The sequence below is a fragment of the Spermophilus citellus genome (genome assembly GCF_964194105.1).
Source record: "Spermophilus citellus genome assembly, chromosome: 4".
Taxonomy (NCBI): domain Eukaryota; kingdom Metazoa; phylum Chordata; class Mammalia; order Rodentia; family Sciuridae; genus Spermophilus; species Spermophilus citellus.
The window spans coordinates 128,491,263-128,517,092 of NC_138185.1; the positions used below are offsets into that span (position 1 = coordinate 128,491,263).

At 42.4% G+C, this 25,830-nt stretch overlaps 1 protein-coding gene across 1 annotated transcript in view; it reads right to left on the reverse strand.

Moving 5' to 3' along the window:
• Nucleotides 1-25,830, reverse strand: part of GLDN (gliomedin) — a 74,671-nt gene that overhangs the window by 7,727 nt on the left and 41,114 nt on the right. Inside the window, exons 3-7 of the mRNA XM_081288809.1 lie at nucleotides 22,080-22,097; nucleotides 21,640-21,747; nucleotides 10,465-10,611; nucleotides 8,146-8,274; nucleotides 6,347-6,430 (exon numbers count right to left, since the gene is read on the reverse strand). Of these exons, the coding sequence (XP_081144935.1) occupies nucleotides 6,347-6,430; nucleotides 8,146-8,274; nucleotides 10,465-10,611; nucleotides 21,640-21,747; nucleotides 22,080-22,097 (486 nt within the window). The remainder of the gene's footprint in view (nucleotides 1-6,346; nucleotides 6,431-8,145; nucleotides 8,275-10,464; nucleotides 10,612-21,639; nucleotides 21,748-22,079; nucleotides 22,098-25,830) is intronic.

The following is a 25,830-nucleotide window of genomic DNA, read 5'->3' on the forward strand; positions in this document are numbered from 1 at the left end:
TATTGAAGGAAAGAGACGTTAAATTACTTAAAATGGGAAATTCAACTTCTACGGATAAGGAAATATATCTGACTATTTTAGACAGTATAATTAATCAGAAAGGAAAACAGATAAAGAAAACTCAGTTATTACAATTCTTAAAGATTGTAGGTGAATATTGTCCTTGGTTTTGTGACCAAGAGTCTCCAAATTTACTTACTTGGGAGAAATTAGGAAGAAAGTTACAGAGAGTCTGTCTTTCTAATGAACTACCTGGAGGCATAGAAAATATACAGAAAACTTGGACGGCCCTAGAAGTTTGTCTTTTTAAATATATGGGCCAGAGTTCGAGGCCCCCTGAAGACCTTTTGAAAGGCATTCAAGGAGCTGTTAACTCTATTCAAATGGAAAATCAGCCTGAGGCTAAGTTAATTCCCTTTCCCTTAAGCCGTTTAAAAACAAAGGCACTAGGGGCCAAGCCAAAGGTTAGAAATGTGAACTTAAACTCGCAGCCCCATGCGGAGGATTCAGATGGCGAGGATCAGCCCGCCTTCTCGCCGCCATCATTTCCTCCTAGCGGGAGCCGAGCAACAATACGGGGAATTTCAAGGGAGGTTGCAGAGTGTGACGTCACTGGCGCCGACCAGGACAGTCCGCGATTTTTACCGGGACAGGGACAGAGATCGCAGACAGTTTTCTTAGGACCTTCAAAGACAGTTGAATTAAATCCTGAAACGGGGCCAGAACAAATTCCTACTGGGATTTTCGGGCCGCTTCCTGATAATACTGTAGGTTTAATTTTGGGGCATAATAATTTATAGGGAGCCATTGAGGTAATACCTGGTGTGATAGATTCAAAATTTAAAGGACAGTTATATGTTACTGTAAAATCCCATTATGCCCTAAGGCTCACCCCAAAGGATACGATTGCTCAATTAATATTATTGCCTTGTGTCTCAGAAAGGCACCTGCCGGTAGATTCAGTTTCTAAACCGCCGGACAGAGTATACTGGTCACAGTTAGTATGGCAAGAACGCCCTTTATTAAAACTTAGAATTAATAATAAAAATTTCCTAGGAATAATAGACACAGGGGCTGATATCTCGGTATTGTCCAGTAGGTTTTGGCCTAGGAACTGGCCTTTACATGTAGCACCAGCTAACCTAGAGGGAATAGGACAGGTTTCACGGCCTGCTCAAAGTGCCAACTATCTCCGTTGGGAAGATTCCGATGGAAACAATGGAGTATTTAAGCCTTATGTATTAGAGTCTTTACCAGCTAACCTATGGGGAAGAGATATTTTAGCCAAAATGGGATTGTTATTAGTTACTCCAAATTCTATAAGGTCAGTTGAGGAAGTTAATCAGAGGTATTTTCCTGGAGATGATAAGGAGACCTTTCAGGAAGAGTATCTGTTTACAAGCCAGTCTCCACGTCAAAGATTAGTAAATGCTCCAAACCAAAATGTTTACTAGGGGCCCTGAGTACTTCCCCGATCCCTAAGACAGCTGAAAAAATCACGTGGCTCACAGAGGAGCCTATATGGATTGCTCAGTGGCCCATCTCAGGGGAAAAGCTTAAAATAATTCATAGATTAGTTGAGGAACAACTTCAGGTTGGTCATATTGAACCAACGCTTAGTCCTTAGAACACACATATTTTTGTTATTAAGAAAAAGTCAGGAAATTGGAGATTACTACAGGATTTAAGGGCAATAAATCATGCAATTCAGCCTATGGGGTCATTACAGCCGGGACTTCCCTCCCCCACAGCCATTCCTTTAGATTATAGCTTGATGGTAATAGATTTAAAAGACTGCTTTTTCTCTATAAGGTTACATCCTGAAGATTGTGAAAGATTTGCTTTCACTATCCCAGCAATTAATTTTAAGGAACCTGTTAAAAGATATTGCTGGAAGGTACTTCCCCAGGGAATGCGTAATAGTCCTACACTGTGTCAAAAATACGTTGATCAAGCGATAGATCCCATAAGAAATAGCTTTCCTGATACATATATTATTCATTTTATGGATGATATATTATTGGCTCATGCTAATCCAGAGATACTTTCAAAAATTTTTACTCAGAGACTTCGCTTACAGCAATGGGTTTATATATAGCTCCTCAAAAAATTCAAAAGGTATCTCCTTTTCAATATCTAGGTCAGATAATTCAAGGACGTACAATCTGTCCTCAAAATCTTCAGATAAGAGTTAAGGAGTTACATACCCTTAATGATTTTCAAAAACTATTAGGAGATATTAATTGGCTGAGGCCATCCTTAAAACTAACTACTTCTGAGTTAAGTCCTTTATTTCAGATATTACAAGGAAATCCTTCTCCAACCTCTCCACGTCAGCTAACCTTGGAAGCTAAAACAGCCTTAAGGAAAGTAGAAATTACAATTAAAAATACACAGCTTACTAGAATAGATCCTAAAGAAATAGTGTATTTATTAATATTTCCAACTGAGCATACCCCAACAGGAGCCATATGACAAAGATTAGAAGTTATTGAGTGGATTTATTTATCCCACTCTCCTCAAAAAAACATTAATTCCTTTTCATGATTCTATAGCTCAATTAGTAATTAAAGGTAAAACTAGGATTTTACAATTAATTGGATCTGAGCCTGATATCATAATTATTCCATTTTCTGTTCAACAGACTAATTGGCTTTTTCAAGCTTCTAGCTCATGGCAGATAGCCTTTGCATATTTTCCTGGGCAGATAGATAGCCATTATCCTCGTGATAAGATTGTACAATTTGCATCATTAACGTCACTTATCTTTCCAAAGATTGTACGAGCTTATCCAATACAGGAAACTTTATCGGCGTTCACGGATGGTTCAAACTCCGGTAAGGCAGGTTTCTTCAGCTGTGTTCACACAGAGGTAATACAAACTTCTTATACTTCTGCCCAAAGAGCAGAGCTTCAAGCTCTGATTTGTGCCTTAGATTACTTTTCAAATGAGCCTATTAATATCTATTCTGACAGCTTATATGCAGTCGGAGTTACCAAAAATATTGAAACTTCAATTATTGGGTTTACTTCATCACAGAGTTATTTGAATTATTTCATAATTTACAAAAGACAGTGCTAATGCGAAAGTACCCATGTTTCATAGGACACATACATGCCCATACTAATCTTCCTGGACCTCTAGTTTCAGGTAATGACAAAATTGATAAGTTAGTAGCTTTTTGTCAACAGATGTCTTTGTATGACTGTGCCCTAGCTTCCCATTCCTTACATCATCAAAATGCTTCTAGCTTACGTAAAAAGTTTAATATTACCAAAAAACAAGCTCGTCAGATTGTAAGCCAATGCCCTAAGTGTGTTATTCACACTCCATCTCTGCCATCAGGGGTAAATCCCCGTGGATTAAAACCAAATCAAATATGACAAATGGATGTAACTCATATTCCTCAATTTGGTAAACAATGTTATGTGCATGTCATAGTGGACACTTATTCTAGATTTATTTTTGCCACAGCACGTACTAAGGAAAATACTCAACATGTAATTTCTCATTGCTTAGCAGCCTTTTCTGTTTTAGGGTACCCTATACAGATCAAAACAGATAATGCTCCAGCTTACGTAAACTCTTCTTTTCAACAATTTTGCCAAGAGTTTAAAATTAATCATAAAACAGAAATTCCTTATAACCCCCAAGGTCAAGCCATTGTGGAACGAGCTCATTTATCTATTAAGCTTCAATTACAAAAATTAAAAGGGGGGAAATAGGATTGTGACTCCCCAAAATAGCCTTAATCATGCCTTGTTTGTTTTAAATTTTTTAAACTGTGATGCAGAAGGTCACACTACTGCTGAGAGGCAAATGTCTCCCTCAGTAACAGGCCCCTTAGGCAGAGTTCTGTGGAAAGATTTACAAACTGGTCAGTGAAAGGGTCCGGACCCGGTAATAACATGGGGCCGAGGTCATGCTTGTATCTTCCCAGAAGGTGCTTTCCGTCCTATTTGGGTGCCTGAACGTGCTATCAGACATGGAGGAGATATAACCCAGACTCAAGCGACTGAGGAACGACCCGGAGGAGCCACTACCCAAAAGGAAGAGATATCGGAAAAAGATAAAGAAAGACCAGATTGAACCAGCCGAAAAGCTGATTTCATGGAAAGACGTGAAGAAGCTAACAACCCAGGCTTCCCGAATACTTCGATGCCTAGAAAAGAACAGGACCCCAGTCTTGATGGTAGCGACAGTAATTGCCCTACTGGGCTATCAGGTAAAAGGAAATCAAGTAGACACTTATTGGACATATTTCCCAGATCCACCCCTGGTACACCCAGCTGTGTGGACTGGAAAATCTATTCCAGTATTTACTAATGACTCATTCATGATGGGAGGATTTACAGATACTCATATTACTCCCAATCATGTGACTAGATTTAATTATTCTGGCTACAGTGCCCAATTACCTTTGTGTTGGTCACATGATAAACATGCTGGCTGTCTAAAAGTATCATTCAAAAAAAAGACAGCAATTGATAGGCCTAGACTGACAAATAATTCTATTTATGGAGACTTAAAACCTAATACTAGATCAGTAATTAAGATGGGACTTTCCCATAACAAGCCAGTCATTTCTACAAAACCTCCACTGATACCACACTGTCCAAATAGTTCTATAATTGAGATTGGCACCTTTCCTAAATGGATGGATTGTGTAAATACCTTTCCTGTAAACATAAGGTGTCTAAAGATAGTGGGTATATTTTAGACTGGTCTCCAAAAATTGATAAGAGACAATTATGAAGAAATTCTGCTATGACACCTACAAGATTTGTTAGTAATATTTTGACTTATAGTGAAGGAGGTGTTCAAAGAGATATTTGGTGTTTAATTGCTGCCTCAGAGTATTTACATTTTACAGATAAACCTTTACCAAAATTTGTCGGCAAGAACTATAAAGAGGGATCTTGCTATGGCTTAAGAGCCTGTGTCCAATCTCCTTATGTTTTAATTATTGGAAATTTAAAAGTTAAGTGGATAAATGACAGATATGTTGTTACTTATAATCAGTACAACCTAACTAATTGTATTACTAGGTATAATGAAAAAAAAAGGAGTGCTGATACTTCATCAGCCCTCTTTTGTTTTATTACCTGCTAATATTTCAGAGCCATGATATGCTGATGCTGGTTTACAAGTCTTGCAGCAAATTCATGCCCAGCTAACAAGACCTAAACGTGCTATTGGAGTCATAATTGTTGGTGTTTTAGCACTGGTCTCATTCATTGCCTCAACTGTCTCTGCGTCTCTGACATTGTCTCAAAATATTCAACATACAAAATTTCTTAATAATTTAGCTCACAATACTTCCAAGGCTCTGCGTAATCAAGTAAATATTGATGAGAGGATTGAAACTAAATTAAATGCCTTAGAGGCAACTGTTATAAACATTGGTAATGAACTTTCAGCCTTAAAATTTAAGGAAAGGCTTAAATGCCATGCTAATTATAAATATATATGTGTTACAGCTTCCAAGTACAATGCTTCTCTCTGGGATTGGAAAAAGGTTAAAAACCATTTATTAGATATTTGACAAAATAGTAATAATAGCTTGGATATTCTGGAACTTCATCACCATATCCAAGACATTCAAAATAATAGAGCTGATTTTTCAGATCCTTCTTCTTTGGCTAACCAAATATTAAAGGAGTTAAATGGATTCAACCCTGGAAATATTCTTAAACACTCCGCTTGGTACGTTATTGGATTATTCTCCTTGCTGTTAATTCTCTTTTGTATTGTAACTATAGGATGGCGAGTCTTCCAATCAAGGATCCAGAAACTCCAGAGAGTGAACCGCTGCCTCATTGTTAAGAAAAAAAGGGGCGATATGTGGGAAGCCATTCTGACACGTGATTGGGTGACTCCCGTTAAGGGCCTGAGGCACTCTGTGTCGAAGCTTTCCCGACCCTTTCCTGATGAAAGAGCCCATCCGTGTGGGGGTGTGCCTGACCACTGACCCCGGGGACCCAATCACTGACCCTGACCTTGGAGTGCAGCCCCCCCCTCAACCTTCATTGGATGGAATTCTCCCCTGAATCTCTTGTTCCCCAATAAAGGGCTACTCCCCGGCGTGTTCACTCTCTCTCTCTCTCTCCTGCTAGCCCTGAGTAATCCTCGCTGCCCTGCTGGGCGGCTAGAGGTGGGAACCAGAGAGGTGAGCCGTCTCGGATCTAGCAATAGAAATAAGGTAACTGAGTTTGTGTGTTTTATTTCGATCTCTTCTAACTAACTTTATGCCTAGAACCTCATTAATGAAACCACTGCGCAGGCCGCGTGGTAGACCCTACCACTGAGCTATGCCCCTCGCCCCAGGAAGCTTTGTCGGTGTACCTGCTTGAGGGGAATGGTGTTCACTGACTTTCTCGTCAGCTTTTCCCACCAAGGTATCATCGTTTGGTATGGCACACGTCTCACCTAAAACAACAACAACAACAACAACAATAATCAAAGCAAATGCAGTTGGCACAGTTTTAGAACTGCTGCTTTTCCCCACCTCATTCCAGACTCTATTTCCATAAACATCCCTTAGACTATGTCCACCAAGTTTCTTGTTTGCTTGTTTTTTAAAATATATATTTTCAGTTGTAGTTGGACACAATGACTTTATTTTATTTATTTATCTTTGTGTGGTGCTGAGGATCAAACCCCGTGCCTTGCAAGTGCTAGGTGAGCGCTCTACCACTGAGCCACAACTCCAGCCCCTTGTTTGCTTGTTCTTAAGAAGCCCCCAGCTGTTATACTTTTAATTTCCTCCCCTGCTTGATGATTTCCCAGCAAGCTTTCCATGACCACAGTTACTAAGATAATACAATTCTAATAGGATGTCTAATAGGAACAAGGCTGCATCATGCTAACTGCTAGGCAGAATTATGATCAGGCTCCATTTATTGAGGGGAGGAGCAGTGACTTCTTTGAAAGCCAGATTTGTCCCCTCTAACAGCTGAGTGCCTCTCCCTGTCATGTCTCCTGGAAAGAGCCGTTTATCAAATAGAATATGGGCCCTTCAGGGAAATATGAGCGAAATTCCAGTCAGGATCCTCCTCGAAGTCTGCCCCTGCAGTGACGGTATTCAGTTGTGCCTTCTCGCAGTTTAAGTTAGGTGATTCTCCCTGGGTCACCTCTTTACAGAAAAAAATTCTAAGGTCACCCTAAAAATACTTCCCACTAATGTGGTCCTTGATTTTTAGTTAGCCTTCTATCCCACAGCCACCACTGCCACAAATTAGCTGAAGTTCTCTGGGCCTGCCAGAGGTCAGGCCTGGGTCAGGTCCCAAAGCGTGTCTTTCCATCTGTGAAAGGGCAACGGTCTGAGAGGGGGAAGCTCTACAGCTAGACAAGACTGGATTTGAATTGTAGCTCTGTCACTTACTCATTGAGTGACCTTGGGCAAGTTACTTAGCTCCTCACGTGGCAGTTTGTATCTTTTAGTGGGAGACAATAACAATGCCAATATCACAGGATGGTTGGAGAATTAGGAGAACTAAGCGCTTGGCACCAGGCCTGCACATCACTAGTGCTCAAAAATTACTGGTGGAGCATTGTTAACCAAATACTAAAAAATAGTGATAAGAAGACAAACTATTGCAACAACAACAACAAAAAATTAGTAGTGGATGGGTCGGGGGTAGTTCAGTGGTAGAGTGTCTGCGTGAGGCCCAGGGTAAGATCTTCCACACTGAAATACTGAAACAAACACACACACACACACACACACACACACACACACATCAGTGTGGTGGGGATGGTAGTTCTATTGTTAATGTGTGTGCAGGGTTAACCAATCTGATTGCCCCTTGATCTCCCAAGCATCAGCCAAGCCCTTCTTCTCCCATGAGTTTGTGGCTACATAAAGCTCAGTCCTTGAGGGAGAAGGATGATGGATATGGCAAGGAGAAGGAACAGTCTGGTGGTAAGTGAAGGTAAAAGGTGAGGGAAATAGGTGGAGGCTCAATTCTAGGCCTTTCTCTGTCCTCTTTCCCAGGATAGATGGCTTAGATCTTCCATGAGCATGTCTCAAAGGGAGAGCTCCCATTCAGGGCAAATCTACCCCCTCAGTTTTAAACAATCTGGTCACATAGACTGGGATGCAAATCAAGAATTTAGGGTCATTAGTGGAAGGGGCTGGTGACCTGCACATTGGCCATTGAACATGTTTGGCTGCCGAAGGCCTTTGGATCTTCTGCTTCCAGGAGGCCCAGGAGGGCCTGGAGGGCCTGGGGGTCCAGGGGGTCCAGGTGGGCCTTGGTCACCTTTGGCACCTGCAAAGACAGAGAAGAAGTGAGGAGATAGAGAATGAAGAGGGAGAACAATTGATAAAGAGTTATCAACAGAGATGGGGTTTCACATGAGGGAAAGGACAAGGGAGCAGTTCCGGGGGGCCCACTGAGCTCACCCCTTCCCAGAGGTGATCAACTTAGCACTTATCTCTGCTGAGTTGAGGAGCCACCATAGTAGGTATTGAGGACCCACTATGTGCCAGGAATTGTGCTAAGAGTCTTACAGATCTCCACCTCAGTCTCCCAAACCACTCCTCTCAGAAGCTGGAGTCTCAGGGATGCTGAGCGATCTGCTGAGGTCACAGCCTGCAGACAGCAGGAACTCAGCTTCAGCTGTCACGGCATAGCTCCTCCTTTGAACAGGCTCATGTCAGTGGGTCTCAGCCCTGACTGCTTGTTGGAACACGGAAGATGGTGGAACACAGAATGATGGTTTCAAAATTCTGAAGCCTGGGCCCCATCCTGACCAATCAGAATGTTGGAAGCAGGTTGGCCTCTGTATCTTTAAAAGCTTCCTCATATGCAGCCAGGTATGAGAGGCGCTGCTGTGTGAGGGAGATGAACCAGGAGCTCCTTCAGCTCTGCTTCTATTCAGCTTTGTGACTTTTTAAACCCTTCTGAGAGCCATTTCTTCGTCTCCACATTAAGTCTCATGGTCCCTGTCCTGCCCTGTAAGAACCAGTGAGGTCACTGCTATGGTGATTTGACAGCTGTAATCTTGCCCACGGATAGGCAGTCACACCTTGGTCTTTAGATGGTCAGCGAGGGTGGTTGCCCTTTGCAGGGGTCATTGGTTTTGGAGAATTCATAAAGAAGCCACTCTCTGGGCTGTTCAGCCCTTTTGTTCTAACTTCCAGGGTTGAGACTGTAGAGATCAAGTCTCTTTAGCTGCCTCTTCCCAGCCAGACCACGTCAGCCTTTTCAGTCTTTCTGGAGTGAACAAGTGGGGGACCGCCGGGGCTGCAGATGGGTCTATGACCACTGTGGAAGGGGCAGAGACCTGTAGGTAGAATGGACCTGATCCAACCCTCCTGCCCCTTCTCCACTCCACTGAGGGTGCACTGAGTTCTGCCCTATCCCTTTTGCATTGGGTAGAAGGATGGTGCTTTTCTGAATAAAAGGTTTGTCACCCCTCACTTATTCAGCAGTGTAGAGAATTCTGGATGTGTAGATTTTCTGTGTGACTGAAATGTATCTCAAATACATGTATTTACATATATGACCCTTTCAGACCCTCCTTAAAGTTTACATGTTGTGCCTAGCAACATCCCTTGTTTATAAAACAAAGTACATTAAACATGACTTGATCTTCCCCTGGTGCTTTGGCCTTTTGCCTGGCGAAGAGTAGAGTAGGCATTCAATCCATCGTGCCTGGGTGGCTGTCTGGCTGGCTGTGCGACTGACTTGGGATCATTATTGTGAATATTTATTACCATCCTCGATTCTTGAGGACACATACTGTGCCTTGTTTACTTTCATATTCATAGTTCTAGCTACTGGCAGAGTTCTTGATTCATGGATGGTATTCTCAGATACTCAATAAATGTGTATTGAGTGCATTAGTAGAAAGTTATGTTTTCATGATATAGATGGTTTCCAAAGTACTGTGATTTCAAAATTCTTCTGCATCTCCTCCTCCATGACAATCAGCTCCTTCTACCATGTGATTATCTGTGGGGTGCTTCCCCTAAGCTTCCTTCCACACAAGTGCTGACTATCATTTTCACTCTGGACTAGAAAATCAGCCATTGAATTTTGCCCAAATTCTCTGTTAAGTGGTTTAGATGGCTATAGCTTGACTGTGAAGAAAATGCTTGTGACCTCTGTCAATTGTCCCTGGAAGTCTCTAGAGTGGCTTATTTACTTGTTGCTGGATTTCAATAGATATTTGGAAAAAGGAAACTTCCTTCAACCCATTCAATCTAACTATGGCTTTTAGACCTAAGTTATTTAAATGACTCATACTTAGATCTCAGATCTGGTCTTGCCCACATGGAGAAACAGGTACCACTTTCTCCTCTTTAAAAGTACAGAATTCCAGAATCTGCTGCAAAACAGAGGACTATGGAAAGACAATAAAGAGAGAGGACACAGAATAACAGTTGAGCTGAAAGCCAGCGAGGTCTCTGAGCATGTGTGCCCTTGAAGGGAGCCAGAGAGCACTCCTCCTACCTGCCAGCAGTACATCGTTGGACACATCTCCTTTGTCTCCTTTTTCACCCTTCTGTCCTGGTGGGCCCTCATTTCCTGGTGAGCCCAGTTCGCCAGGGTCTCCCTTTTCTCCCTTTTCCCCTGGATTTCCTGTGGCTCCAGGAAGCCCTGAGGGAAAGGAAATGACATATTAGCCTGTTGTGCAATAGATTCCTGGTACACCACTTTGCAAAAATTGTACTTTATCCTTTTGGGGTAAAGCAGCTCTGAATCAAATCATAGAGCTGAATAGAATCCTTCATAGCCATTTTAAGGCAGAAAAATGGCTGTATATACACTAAAGAATTGTGTGGGTGTGTGTGAACATGGGCACACTGCAGATTGAACCCAGAGGTACTTTACCACTGAGCCACATCCCTGACCCCTTTCAGTTTTTATTTTGAGACAGGATCTCCCTAGGTTGCTGAGGGACTGACTAAGTTGCTAAGGCTGGCTTTGAACTTGCAATCCTCCTGCCTCAGGCTCCCAGATCGCTGGGATTATAGGCGTGCACCGCCACTCCCAGCTTGCTAGAAATTTGGCTGGGCCAACAGGTTAGAGAGAGGAGGGAAGCACAAGAAGGACAATTACTATAGGAGAAAGAAGGTGAGGAAGGTCAAACTAGAAGTCTGGCACCATCCCCACAGCAGATGAAGAGGATCCACAGAGGCATGTGCCCTGGACTAATGCAAAATGCTTCTACTCACAATAGCAAAACAGGTGAAGTTGCTGTAGGATGACTAATGGAGTGAATAAAAGATAGTGGGTGAAATTTCTGCTTTTACTTATGGAGAGCCATGACTATAGGAATTACCATCCTCTCACACACAACTAGAAGTCTTTCAAGATCTGAGTGACAGTATGTCTTGGCATAGACCATGGACAGGACAGGGCACCCTAGATCATTCCAGCTTACTGCTGGGAAGTAATTCCCAGTAGCACAGGGAGGGAAAAAACAAAACAGACTAGCAAAATCCCTGAGTTGAGTAAAGCATCAGTTTGGGGAGATGGACATGGCTAGAATTTGCTAGATAGGACAGCAGAGAGGAGAGAGCTGTGTTGTAGAAAATTACAGAGAAAACAACATGGAAAGAGCTTTTCATAAGGAAGTCTGGAGGCCATGAAGGGAGCAGGACTTAGCTGTCACCTGGTCACATCCACCCTCTGATCTGAAAGTATCTGGAACAATAAGAAGGAACAATTATATTATGCTCAGAAGCTCAATATACATATCAAGAGGTAGGGGACTCTTGTTTTCTGGACATTTCCATGCTATTTATACATTCTTTCCTTTATCTTCTATCAGCCCAAAGCCATTGTTCCTTTTCAGCACCCACTAATCTAGACAAGCTCCCACCTTTCTTGCCTTTCTCAGAAAACTGATTCAGAGCTATATCTGAACCCATCTCCCGAGTTGCAATTCCTAAGACCCCAAATAAAGTCCTTTTACTCTTACAGTTCTGAGTTTGGATTGATTGGCAGCAGAAAGATCACTGGGGATCTTCAGAGGACTTCCATGAGTCTCTGGCTATTTGATGACCTGTGCAGGGTAAAACTCTACAGACCCAGGAAGAGAATTCACAGTTCAGTATGCAATTCTCAGAGCCCACACAGTGAAAAGTTCTCATCCCATCAAAGTGGAGAGACCCATAAAGTTATGGGATAGGAACTGAAGTTTTCTGAAGAAGCCACATCTGTATGAAAGATCCTTCAGCCTCTTCCACCTGTGCCGAGAAGAACACTGTGATTGTGAAGAGATGGAATGTCACATGTCCAGAGCCAACTTATTTTAGCCTATCTTAGGCCCTTTAGAAAAATAGCCATTTACTCAGCTTTTGTATCTGACCTAACATTCTCCTATCAGGTAAATTTCTTGGAATGTATTGTTAAGGTCAGCAGATCTCTAGCCTCCCCCAACCCTAAGGCGAAGAATGCTGTAATAACATCTGAAACCTGCAGAAATATTTTTCCACTTCACTATAGTCCAACCACTTCATGCCCCACACATGGCTCTAAAACTTTATATAACCTCTTTCAAGTCAGAGTGCATCACTCAGGGTAACTTGAATTATGTTCCCAGACCATGGTCACTGGTATTTGTCTCAGAATAAATTTTTTTTTAAATTTCCTTGTTATTTTATGTTGGCAGGTATATTAGATCTTGGAAAAATCATGTATTAGTAATGGAACTAAATTAGCCCCAGGGTAAAAACTGCTTGGGGACCATTATTACAGAATTTAAAACCAAGGTTGAAAGGATCAGAGATATTTGCAAGTAATTTCACTAACTGCCTGAATAGACTCCAAAATTTAATCTCCTTAGTCAATGTAATTTGGATATTAACATATTAAGCAAGAAAAAATTATATGATCATCTCAATGGATGCAGAAAAGGCATTTGATAAAATTCAACAATCATTCCTAATAAAAATTCTTATCAAACTAGAAATAGAAGGGAATTTCCTCAGTCTGAAAGAGGGCACTTGTGAAGCCTATAGCTAGTGTCGCCTTTCCCAGTGAAAGAAATGTGTTTCCCCTAAAGTCAGGAACAGGACTCGGTACCTACTCTCATCATTTTGATTTAACATTCAACAGGAAGTCCTAGTGAGTGCAATAATGAAAGGAAAAAGAGATCAAAGTCATGTTAATTGGAAAGGATGACATAAAACTGTCTTTATCTGCAGCTGACGTGGCTGTTCATGTAGAAAATTTCAAGGCATCTATAAAAAAGCTAGTAGAACTCATGAGTACACAGGTATCCAGGCCCTGAGAGGAAAAGTAGTTGCATAATATTGTACAAAGACATTGCTAGATATGGATCAATTAATGAGATACCTTATCTCAGGAATATTTGTCCATTTTGATAAGAGTCACCTAAGTGGTTTAACAATGACACTGCTCAAAGTGACAGAGATGTCAGGCAACAAAGAAGAGCCAGAGGCATTCATTAATGCAAGCAAAACTTCAATTCCTTTCTCATCTGTAATCAAGACAACTTTGCCTTCTCTGACTGCTCTGTCAGTTCCTGTGCCTTCTTTAGGCTCTAAGTGACTGCCCATTTGTTCATATATTATACCCCATTAACCTGAGCAATACCCATTTTCTAACTGTTATCCTCTGGCATTGCAAATATCCTCCCTCCAGTTTTAAAACCATATCTGACCCAGCACTATTGGGGTACAATCTAATTGTCCCAAGAGAATGCAGAATTTCATGCAGGAAGGCACCTTAGAGGTCATTTAGATCAACCTCCCAGCCAATCCTAAAAGGCTCTCTCCCAGCTGGCTCTTCTCCAGGTTGTTAAATGGTGGGGAGCACATCACAACCCATCAGTTTGTACTCAAATGCTCTTTCTGCCGTTGAAGTCAATTGTTCCCTCAAATGTAAATCTGGATCTTTTATTACCTTTCATTGACTGCAGACAAGTCATAAATATCCAAAATGGTTTCTGTCCTCCCATATTCAACGGACTATCCATAGATCATCCCAAGTAAGACAGCAGTATATGAAAGAACCCCAAGGTATTGATCACTGTCAGTAAGTATAGCAAACAAAGAAACATTTGCTAGATTTCAATCAACTATTAAAAAAAAACTTTAAAATTGGGAGTTCATAACCCACTTCAATCTAATGTATGAAATATGATATGTCAAGAGCTTTGTAATGTTGTGACCAACCAATAAAAAAAATAAAATTAAAAAAAAAAACTTTAGTGAAAACCATAAAATTCAACTATGGCTGGAAGCTGGAAGACCCATGGTCACTGCTTCTGCCAGAGGTGAATCTGGGTGACGTCATGCCCTGAGGGAGCTGCAGGGTGTCCCTTGGTTGTTAGTACTTCCTCTGGTGTGGACTTAATACTATAGTAAGAAGAAAAACAGTTGGGGCTGGGGCTGGGGCTGGGGCTTAGCGGTAGAGCACTCGCCTAGCATGTGTGGGGCGCTGGGTTCGATCCTCAGCACCACATAAATATAAATAAATAAAGGTATTGCAGCCAAATACAACTAAAAAAAGAAATATATTATTAAAAAAGTAATGCTTATTACTGAGAAAGGAGTCATCTCTTGCAACAGCTTCCCTGCCCACGGTCACTAGGTCCACTCACTTGACAAGAGCTCTTATGCAGGGCCCTCTACATGAGAAGATGTTTCCTTTGTCAGTATTTTAAATAGGCAATTTGGCACATTATCTGAAGGAGACAAAAGATTAGGACGTTGCCATAGAGTCCAGACTGCACAATGTGCCAAGTGCAACAGATCCCTTCTAAAGGTCTCACATGACCCAGATTTAGCAGAGCTCAGGGAAATGGTATCTGCTGGTTATACCAAGGTTTTCTTTTTCAGTCATTTATTCTACACAAAGAGCCTTTCTGCATCATCATCCAATTTCCCCTTCCTTTCTTTTATTACTACCTCTTATGTCTCTTATTTTCTTTGTCAAAAAGGCCATATGTGAAGCCGGGAAATGTTACGATTGTAATGAAGCGTAAGGCAGCTCCCACAGGGACAGGTATTTATTTAAAGCTGATAAAGCTCTTTGCTTAAAGGTGTTTTTGCCTCTTAGCTGGGGTGTGCCTTGCCATTTTTAAGCTCTTGTTAAGAAAGAGGTAGAACGCTTGCCTACCTACAGTCTGCCTTTGCCCTCTTGTCCACCAACGTGTCTGACAAAGCATCTCCTTGTCTTTGTTAGCAAAATCACTGTGGCCAATGCATGTCGGAAATAGAACTCCCCCAGTCACCATGCACCATCAGAGGACTTCTGTGCAACACTTTCTACTCTGACTTCAGCAAAGGTCAGGACTGCGAGGCCTGCACGGTGACACCATCGTACTCTGTGATCTGGACCCTGGTATATTTTTTGCCCTGGCACTCATGGTTGGCTCTGAATCAGCACATTCATCTAGAGAAGAAAGGCTGTGTTTTGCCTGCCTAACTTCTGTCCTAGAAGTGGCTCTCCGCTATTTTTTCTTCTGGTGTCGCCTACTCAAAACAAACATCTCCATCAGCATTGGAACTTGGGGTTGTAAGAGAGCTCCAGCTGGGGTCAACTCCATCGTCTTCACGACAGGGGGTGAGGGAGGACATTTTATTTTCGGCAGTACCATCTGTCACTTAAGCGGGGGAAAGGAGGCCAGAGGGTGTCATATAAAACTAGTCCCAAACATGAAGAAGGAGGAGGGCATTTATTTCTGTTTCTTAGATGAGCATTTGATTTTTATAGAAGACATTGCAGCATTCACTCTTATGTGAGAAAACAAGAGACAGATGGAAAATAAAGAAAATGCTTGATTTTGAGGCACAAGAATGTCAAACTTCATAGAAGATGCTAGTCGCACAATTGACAACAGTTCAGTCTCTTTGGGTTCCAACTCTCCTCTCCAAATCTAAGTCCATGTTTTCACATGCATGCAGGACAGTTCCTCTTCATTTCCTTTTGGTCAAGACATGATGTTAAGTGAAACAAAACAGAAAGACAAACACCTCATGTTCTCACTTATATATGGAAGCTGAAGTTGATCCCAAAGAAGTAGAAATTAGAATATCAGTTAGCAGAGCCCGGGAAAGGTAAGGGCAAGTGAGGACAGAGGCAGGACTGTTAGTGAGTGCAGGGGTGAAACTGGGCAGGAAGAATAGCTTGTAATTTCTATAGCAAAACAGGGTAACTGTGGTTGACACAATTAATCGAATATTTCAAAATAATTAATAGAGACAGTTTTGGATGCTCCCCAAACAAAGGAAGGAGGCATGTCTAAGAGGACAGATATGCCAATTACCCTGATCTGATGATTATACATTTTGTACATGTATTGAAATGCCACACGTTCCCCATAAATATGCATAATTATCATGTATCAATTAAAACGTACTAATAAAAAGTTAAAAAATTGGACATGCCAAAAAAAAATTTTCCTTTTGGTCTAAAATCAAGATTCTTTTTCATTTTTAGAATCAATAACAATAATAATAGCTAGCCCTAATACGGAATTGAACTGTGTGTCAGATCCTGTTCTAAGCACGTCGTATGAATACTCATTTAGTCTTCCTAACAACACTCTGGGGTTGATGCTATAATTATCTATCTTACAAACGGGTACAAGTAAAGGCAGCACTGAGTGACTAAATAACTTGCTCCAGGGCACGCAGCTAGTAAATGCAAGAGCCAGGACCGAGCCAAGTTCCTGTGCTCTAGATCTGGATCCATTCTATCCCACCATGGTTCTTAATGCTTCCAGGGTCAGATACTGAGGGTCTTTGATACTTCTGTGTCCTGGAAACAACTGTTAGGCTAGAGGTCTTGCACTCTGGCTCGTTAAGCTCACCATCTTCTCAAGTGTCCACGCTGGTTCCCAGTCACTCCTGCGCCAAAGCCCTACCTGCTGTGACGTATGAAGCAGTCTTCAAACCAGGATAGTTATAGACTACGTGTCGTGCGTAAACTTTGTATTCTCTTTCAACAGGTTTGTAAGCCCTTACAGACAGGCGCTGTGCTCTGTTCTCACTCATGCATGCATTCATTCCTTATTCATTGATTATTTATTGAACCTCAGCAGAGGCCTGGCTTATAGCTGTGACAAATAATGAAATCTATACAGTCCCTGCCTCCCTAGACAGACACTATGGTGGAATATTTAAAATGGGAAGCCATAGTAGAGTGGCTGTAACTCCACCTGCTCTAACTATGGGTGAGGAGGTCAGGGCCCTGAGGATGGAATGACATGTCCAAGGCCTCATGGTCAGTCGGGGATGGAAGCAGTTCTCCTAGAACTCCTTTCTCTGTCCCCCAGGGAAAAGTGGCATGAAAACAGCCCTGACAGGCTATGACTCACAAACATCCTGCAGGCCTCTCTAAAAGACTGGAAGCCTCCCAGCCTTCCCAGGCAGGCTCAGTAAATAAGGCTCAGGTGGGTGGGTGTTTGAAGCCCAATATCCTCCAACGATCACCTGCTCCAGCTCTCAAGCCCCTGGCTCCTTTCATGTTTGCTGCTGCTCTGGGTGTCTCCAATAACCCTGCTTGCTGCTCCACCGGCCCAAGCCTCTTGGGCATGGAAGTTGAGTATATTATGGGTAAGAACAGGCGTCCAGCACTCAGAGAAACCTGGATTCAAGCCCTGCTTGACTCACTTACTAGCCTTTTGATGTTCGACAAGTGATGTCCATCCACCTACAATGAATTTATTGAGCTTCAGTGGGCATTCCAGGCACTGGAGGGGAGAATAAAGACAGACACGGTCCACTCCCACAGACCTCACATTCTACCTAGGGGCTCAGACCATCAGCACAGCCACAATAAACACCCTGAGGTGATTTCAGGGAAGGATAATGTTTTGGTAGAGAGCAGAGGATAGACAGAGAGGGCAGGGATGATTTGGAAGAGGAGGCAACATCTGAACTGAGTCCTGCAGTATGGAAGGGCCAGCCATGGAGGAGGGGCAGGGAGCAGGAATTTGGGCAGTGGGCACAGCAGTGCAAAGACCCTGGGGCAAGGGTGGGCTTGGGCTATTTGAGAAACAGAAAGGTAAGGTTTCTCCATCTGGAAGGAACTCAGCTAGCAAAAATATCCCCCCCTTGGGTGGTGCCATGAGGATAGAATGAGCAACCCAGCGCTTAGTAGCAAGCAAGCCTGACGGTAGGTGGTGGCTGTTTACTATTGCACAGAAGATTGTTGCTAAAGGGCACATCCTGCCCCAGATGAGTCCCTATCTCTGTGGAACACAGTTCCTTTGGCACTTGTTGTTCCCTCTTTCTGGAATGCACTCCCACAGCTCCCTCTCCCACCCCCGCCTGGAAAACCACTAAGGATCCTTTTACTCTCGGCTTTAACTTCTCTAAAGTCACACCCAGTCATTTCACATCTCTGCTTAGGATCCTAAAGGGCTTTCCTGGAAGCTGACAGTAAGACCCATACTAAGCTGAAAGGTCCTAGAAGGTCCTGGCCCCACCTCCAACTTCACTTCACTACAAGCACTCCAGCCCTCCCCAAGTCCCCATGGCCAGGCATTTGCATATATTGTGCCCTCCCTCTGGACTCCTCCTCTGCTCTCATCCTTTGGGTCTGACCTAAGACAGAAACTCCTGCCCCACTGTCTCTACTACTGTGCCTCCTAGCGTCCTGCTCTGTCTTCCAAACCTACATCACCTTTTGATTCTAATGTGGATGATTGCTCACTGGTAATGTCAGCCTCCCCACCAAAGACGGAAGGTTCCTAAATGTTCCCCGACTAGCACTCAACACCTGTTCAACTTTAATGTTCTATTTTTATATCATTCAATGTGTCTAAAATATTACTATTTCAATAGAAATACATATTTATTTTTCTTTTCAGTGCTGGGGATTGAACCCAGGGCCTTGCCAGGCTAAGTGCTCTAGGCTGATCCTTTTCTAAATGATCACTAGATGCTGCAGTTCTCAGGTCTCCCCACCAGGTTTTCTTGTCCTAACATGCTCCTTTCCTAAGTGACCACACTCATGCCCACATGCCCAGTTGTCTGTCATGACTTCCTAAGCACCTCTCAAGCCCTTAGGTCTCCTCCAACTGCCCAGCTATATCTCCAAGGCTCCCTGACATGTCCCCCTAGATATCTCAAGGCATCTCAAACTCAGCATATCTCATGCTGAGCCCCCAAGTGCTTCCCTACATCCAAGTCTGGAGCTGGGATGCTCCCCTTGGAGAGGTGCTCTACCTGTCCTCTTCAGCATTCATCACCATTAGCAGACCAAACCTTCTATTGGTTATTCTGGTTTATCGTCCATCTCTTCCAGCTAGAGGGGCAGCTTCATGAAAGTGTTGGGGCACTGAGAACAATATACTCCTAAGTATGGGTATTTTTTTGGCTTGCTCAGAAATTTGATGTAAAGGACATTAAGGTCTCAAACACAGGCTCAGAATCAAGATCCTCTTTGCTTGTCTTGTTTCTGCCCACTCACAGCAGGGAGAGGCTCTGTCTGGAATTCCTGTTATCACATGAAGACTGCAGAGGGGCACACCTATGCTTTCCACTCCCACCCCACCCCCAAATCCCGTTATCTATCTTAGAGAAGAAGACTGAGGACTGCAAGCACACCCTGAAGGATTTCCCTTATAAGATCTGTTCCTTAGGCACCTTCAAATCCCAAAGAGAACCTTTATACAAGCTGGGGTCTGTGTGTCCCAAGGGCCCATTCATTCTCCCCAATAATCACTGACAACCCATCAAAACTGTCAGCATCCCCCTCCCCATTGAAAAAAGGGCATATAAGCTTCTGAGCGATGCTGGGCTAGTGGGTAATGACACCACGTGGCTGCCTCTCTGCTCCCATTTGATGCCTTTGTCAATGTACTCCAGTGAGCCTTCAGAGGGGAGAGGAGAAATTTACCTCTGTCCCACAAAGGCAGGGTTTTGTCTACTTTGTCATTTCTGGGCTCTAGTGTCTGGAATAGTACCTGCCACATAAATGTACATTTCATAAATAAATGAACTTTTTCTTTTCTGCCCTCCTACGTTGTGGGTTCCAGGCTTAGCATATCTCCCCAAGGCCAGGTGTCAGTCTCAGATCTTTTTGTTTTTTTTGAGTAATGGGAAGTGAACTCAGGGGCACTTGACCACTGAGCCACATCCCCAGCCCTATTTTGTATTTTATTTAGAGACAGGGTCTCACTGAGTTGCTTAGTGCCTCGCTATTGCTGAGGCTGGCTTTGAACTCGTGATCCTCCTGCCTCAGCCTCCTGAACTGAAATCTTTTTGAAAGCCATCTCTTCCCTACCTGACTCACACCTAGTTCTATCATGGCGCCCTCTCACCAAGACTGTTTCATCAAACACGCTGCTGAATCCTTGGGACTGGGTCACACGTTTGGAGCCTTCCCAGGATGAATCCAATGTCTGTACTCTGATAGTCATCATTATTCAATGCCGATGTTCATCTATAATTATAATTATTATTCTACTTGGAATTGTCCATCACTACTCTGTAATTCCAGTTGTAATTGCTGGCCTTCTGAGGCCTCAGCTGTCTTGGACTGTGTGTACCCATTTTCATCTACAGGGCTGCCCCTGGGAACATAAGCAGGTAGACCTTGCCAAGGGGCAGAGGTGCTCAGCAATTTTCTCCTCCATTGGCTCTCATTTAAATTGCTTATGGGAATAACAGCACAGGTGCTTAAAGGGGTAACTGTGCTGTTTGAAAGAATTTTCTAGTATTTCTTCTACATATTTCCTCAGCTGAATCTGCCAGTGCTTCTCCATGGACCCTGGGATTGATGCTTATAGCCCTTCAGAACCTGCCCACCCTGGCCCGGGCCCCTGCTTCTCTCTGCTCCCTGGACACATCTGATACCTTGGTGCCTCTGGGTCCTTGCTGAGATGATGGCAATGTTGCTACCCACAACAGGGCAGAGGAATCCCCTAGAGAGGCCAGACACCTCTTTGTAATGCTCCTGACGAGAGGACCCTATGAGCTGAATGCCCACCGAAGGGAGCCCTGGATGCTGCCTTTCTGTTCAGGTGGTTGGAGCTATACCCCTAGCCAGGGAAATCCCTCCCAGGGGCCAACATCTGCCTATTAATTTTCAGTCAAATACAGAACTTTCTTGGAAGAAGGAGGCAACAGAAGAGAAAACAGGAGCTGAACCCTGAAAGAACACCAAGTGTCCACACCTACGGCTGTCATACAGCCCATGGAGTATCCTCCCAAGGGGGCCAGCTCCCTCCATATGCATCAGAGAAAGTCAAAAGGTGGGCATTAGGGTATTAATTCCAGGGAGAGATGATCTCTTCAGTTTGACATAAACATCTGATGGTGTTGAACCAAAGAGAATGCCCTTGGCATCCCAGTGACTTCCAGGAAGGAGTTAACTTTTCATGCAGAAAATGAAACGCCCTATTCACTTTGTACATAGCTTCAGACTATTCCATGTGAAATCATGGAGACAAGAAATAAAGAAAGCTGGGTGTGATGGCACATGCCTGTAATCCTAGCAGGTTGGGAGGCTGAGGCAGGACAATGAGTTCAAAGCCAGCCTCAGCAACTTAGTAAGGCCCTAAGCAACTCAGAGAGACTCTGTCTCTAAATAAAATATTAAAAACTCAGTGGTTAAGCACCCTTGAGTTCAATCCCTTGTACAAACAACAAACAAACAAATAAGAAATAGGGAAATTAATTCAAAGAGTTGCCAAAATACCCATTTTTCCTCTTTTTCCATTTGCTCCTTTTTCGCCTTTTGGGCCCTCTGGACCAGGCTGTCCGTCTGATCCATTGTGTCCTGGTAACCCATCAACTCCTGGAGGTCCTGCATTAAAACACGGAAATATAAACATTTAAAATTGTTTTTTCCACTGAAGTTAATGTGCTTTCCTTTATTCCTTTAGCCAGTGAAACTGGGGGGGGCATCCGTCTTCTCTACATCATGTCCTGCTTCTTCCCTCCCTTCTCTGTCTGAAGAAGTGACAGGTGTTAGGAATGGTGATGGCAGGTTCTCCAGTGAGAGGGCCTGAAGAAGGATGGGATGTGGCCAGGTCACCTCCACACCTTTCCCTCCCCACCTCTGTCACTTTGGAAGGATCCCAAGGGCCCAGCCACCCACATCCTCCACTTGAACTAGGAAAGTTGATAGACTCTTACCTGGTGGGCCAGGTGGACCTAAAACAGAAAAAGAAATTTTGGTGATAAGACACAGGTGGGAGAAAGAAAACTAGCACCACAACCACCTCTTTGTCCTTAAAATGTCCTACTCGTCTATTGACCCTCAGAAACTGGTCTCATATTTCTTTATGTAGAGTTCATCATATTTGTTCAAAAGAGCCTTAAAAACAATTCAACAGAGATCCATTGGCCAATCGAACCAATTTAAGTTTTAAGAGACCGACCCACGGCCGGCGACCGCCCGCCCGCTGCCCGCGCGACTGGGTGGCTAGAGACCGCCTGCCCGCCGGCAACCACCCGCCCGCTGCCCGTGCGACTGGGCGGCTGGAGACCACCCGCCTGCCGGTGACCACGCGGCTAGACCCCGAGGTGCGGCCCAGCAGGTACAGCGCAGAGACTCTAGGAAGAGGTCTATAGCCAGGCCTTCATGAAGTAGCCAACCGGGAGCTGAAACCAACTAGAAACAGACCAGTCCCACCCCTTCCTTCAGACACCCCGGAAAGGAGCCTGGGGCCCACCATAGCAGAGAGGTGATGTCACCGGAGTTCGGCCAACGGAATTCCTTCCCAGAGGAATCCACTTTAGCAGGCATAGTCTACCACCACAAAGGAGAGACAACAAATTTATAGGAGAGAGCAGAAACACAGCAATCAAACAGAGCTGGAAAGTAACGTGAATAACTTGAAAAAACAAGGGAAAAAAGGATTACAAACAATGCAGGACAACTTAAATCTACAGGAGGACCTAGAAGCATCAGAAACAGAGATAGGGAAAGAACTCAAGGCATACCCAACTCAGATGGAACAGAATATTAGAGAAGACATGAGACAGCAAGTCCAAGCAATGAAAGTATATTTTGAAAACGAATTAAACAAACAAATTCAAATGGCAAAGAACAAGCTTTACCAGGAGATAGAGATTAAAAAAAAAAATCAAACAGTAATCCTAGAAATGCAGGAAACTATAAACCAAATTAAAAACTCAAATGAGAATATTACAAATAGACTAGATCAAGTAGAAGTCAGAACATCAGATAATGAAGACAAAGTTTATCAACTTGAAAAGAATATAGTCAACACAGAAAGGATGCTTAAATCTCACGAGCAATCTATTCAAGAGATATGGGATGTCGTAAAAAAACCAAACTTGAGAGTCATCGGGATAGAAGAAGGCACAGAGATTCAAACCAAAGGAATGGACAACCTATTAAATGAAATAATTCTAGAAAACTTCCCAGAGATGAAAGATGGAATGGATTGCCAAATCCTGGAAGCCTACAGGACCCCAAACATTCAAAACCGTAATAGACCAACTTCAAGACATATAATTATGAAGATAGCCAACGTACAGAACAAGGAGAGAATATTAAAAGCTACGAGAGAAAGGAGGCAGATTACATTCAGGGGTAAACCAATTAGGTTAATGACTGATTTTTCATCACAGACTTTGTAAGTGAGAAGATCCTGGAACAATGTATTTCAAACGCTGAAAAATAATGATTTCAACCAAGAATACTGCATCCAGCAAAATTAAGCTTCAGATTTGACAATGAAATTAAAATATTTCATGATAAACAAAAGCTAAAAGAATTCGCAGCCAGAAAACCAGCACCACAAAGCAGTTTGAGCAAAATACTACAAGAAGAGGAATTGAAAAATAGCGCCCAAAACTAACAGCGGGAGGTATCTCAGTAAAGAGGGAGAAAAATAACCAAAGAGGAAAAACTAGCCAAACTCAAATAAATAAATAAATAAACATGACTGGAAGTACAAACCATATTTCAATTGCAACCTTAAATGTTAATGGCCTAAATTCACCAATCAAGAGACATAGGCTAGTAACCTGGATTAAAAAAACAAATCCAACAATATGCTGCCTTCAGGAGACTCATATGATAGGAAAAGACATACACAGGCTGAAGGTGAAAGGTTGGGAAAAATCATACCACTCACATGGCCCTCAGAAGCAAGCAGGAGTGGCCATACTCATATCGAATAAAATCAACTTCAAACCTAAGTTAATCAAAAGGGATAAAGAAGGACACTATATACTGTTAAAAGGAACCATCCACCAACAAGACATAACAATTATCAATTTGTATGTACCAAACAATGGTGCTGCAACGTTCAGAAAACAAACTCTCCTCAAGTTCAAGAGTCAAATAGACCACAACACAATAATTATGGGTGACTTCAACACACTGCTCTCGCCATAAGACAGATCCTCTAGACAAAAGCTGAATAAAGAAACTATAGAACTCAATAACACAATCAATAACCTAGACTTAACTGACATATATAGAATATATCAACCATCATCAAGTGGATACACGTTCTTCTCAGCAGCACATGGATCCTACTCAAAGATAGACCATATATTATGCCATAGGGCAACTCTTAGTAAATATACAGGGGTGGAGATAATACCATGCATTTTATCTGATCATAATGGAATGAAACTGGAAATCATTGATAAAAGAAGGAAGGAAAAATCCTGCATCACCTGGAAAATGAACAATATGTTACTGAATGATCAATGGGTTACAGAAGACATAAAGGAGGAAATAAAAAAATTCTTAGAGATAAATGACAATACAGACACAACATACCAGAATCTATGGGACACAATGAAAGCAGTTTTAAGAGAGAAATTCATTTCCTGGTGTTCTTTCCTCAAAAAAAGAAAAAACCAACAAATAAATGAACTCACACTACACCTCAAAACCCTAGAAAAGGAAGAGCAAAACAACATCAAATGTAGTAGAAGACAAGAAATAATTAAAATCAGAGCAGAAATCAACGAAATTGAAACAAAAAAAAAATTGAAAAAATTGATAAAACTAAAAGTTGGTTCTTTGAAAAAATAAATAAGATCGACAGGCCCTTAGCCATGCTAACGAAGAGAAGAAGAGAGAGAACTCAAATTACTAACATACGGGATGAAAAAGGCACAGACACTACAGAAATACAGAAGATAATTAGAAAGTATTTTGAAACCCTATATTCCAATAAAATAGAAGATAGTGAAGATATCGATAAATTTCTTAAGTCATATGATCTGCCCAGATTGAGTCAGGAAGACACACACAATTTAAACAGACCAATAACAAAGGAAGAAATAGAAGAAGCCATCAAAAGACTACCAACCAAGAAAAGCCTAGGACTGGATGGATATACAGCGGAGTTTTACAAAATCTTCAAAGAAGAATTAATACCAATACTTTTCAAGCTATTTCAAGAAATAGAAAAAGAAGGAGCTCTTCCAAATTCATTCTATGAGGCCAACATCACCCTGATCCCGAAAACAGAAAAAGACACTTCAAAGAAAGAAAACTACAGACCAATATCTCTAATGAACTTGGATGCAAAAATTCTCAATAAAATCCTGGCGAATCAAATACAAAAGCATATCAAAAAAATTGTGCACCATGATCAAGTAGGATTCATCCCTGGGATGCAAGGCTGGTTCAATATACAGAAATCAATAAATGCTATTCACCACATCAATAGACTTAAAGATAAGAACCATATGATCATCTCGATAGATGCAGAAAAAGCATTCGACAAAGTACAGCATCCCTTTATGTTCAAAACACTAGAAAAACTAGGGATAACAGGAACTTACCTCAACATTGTAAAAGCTATATATGCTAAACCTCAGGCTAGCATCATCCTAAATGGAGAAAAACTGAAGGCATTCCCTCTAAAATCTGGAACAAGACAGGGATGCC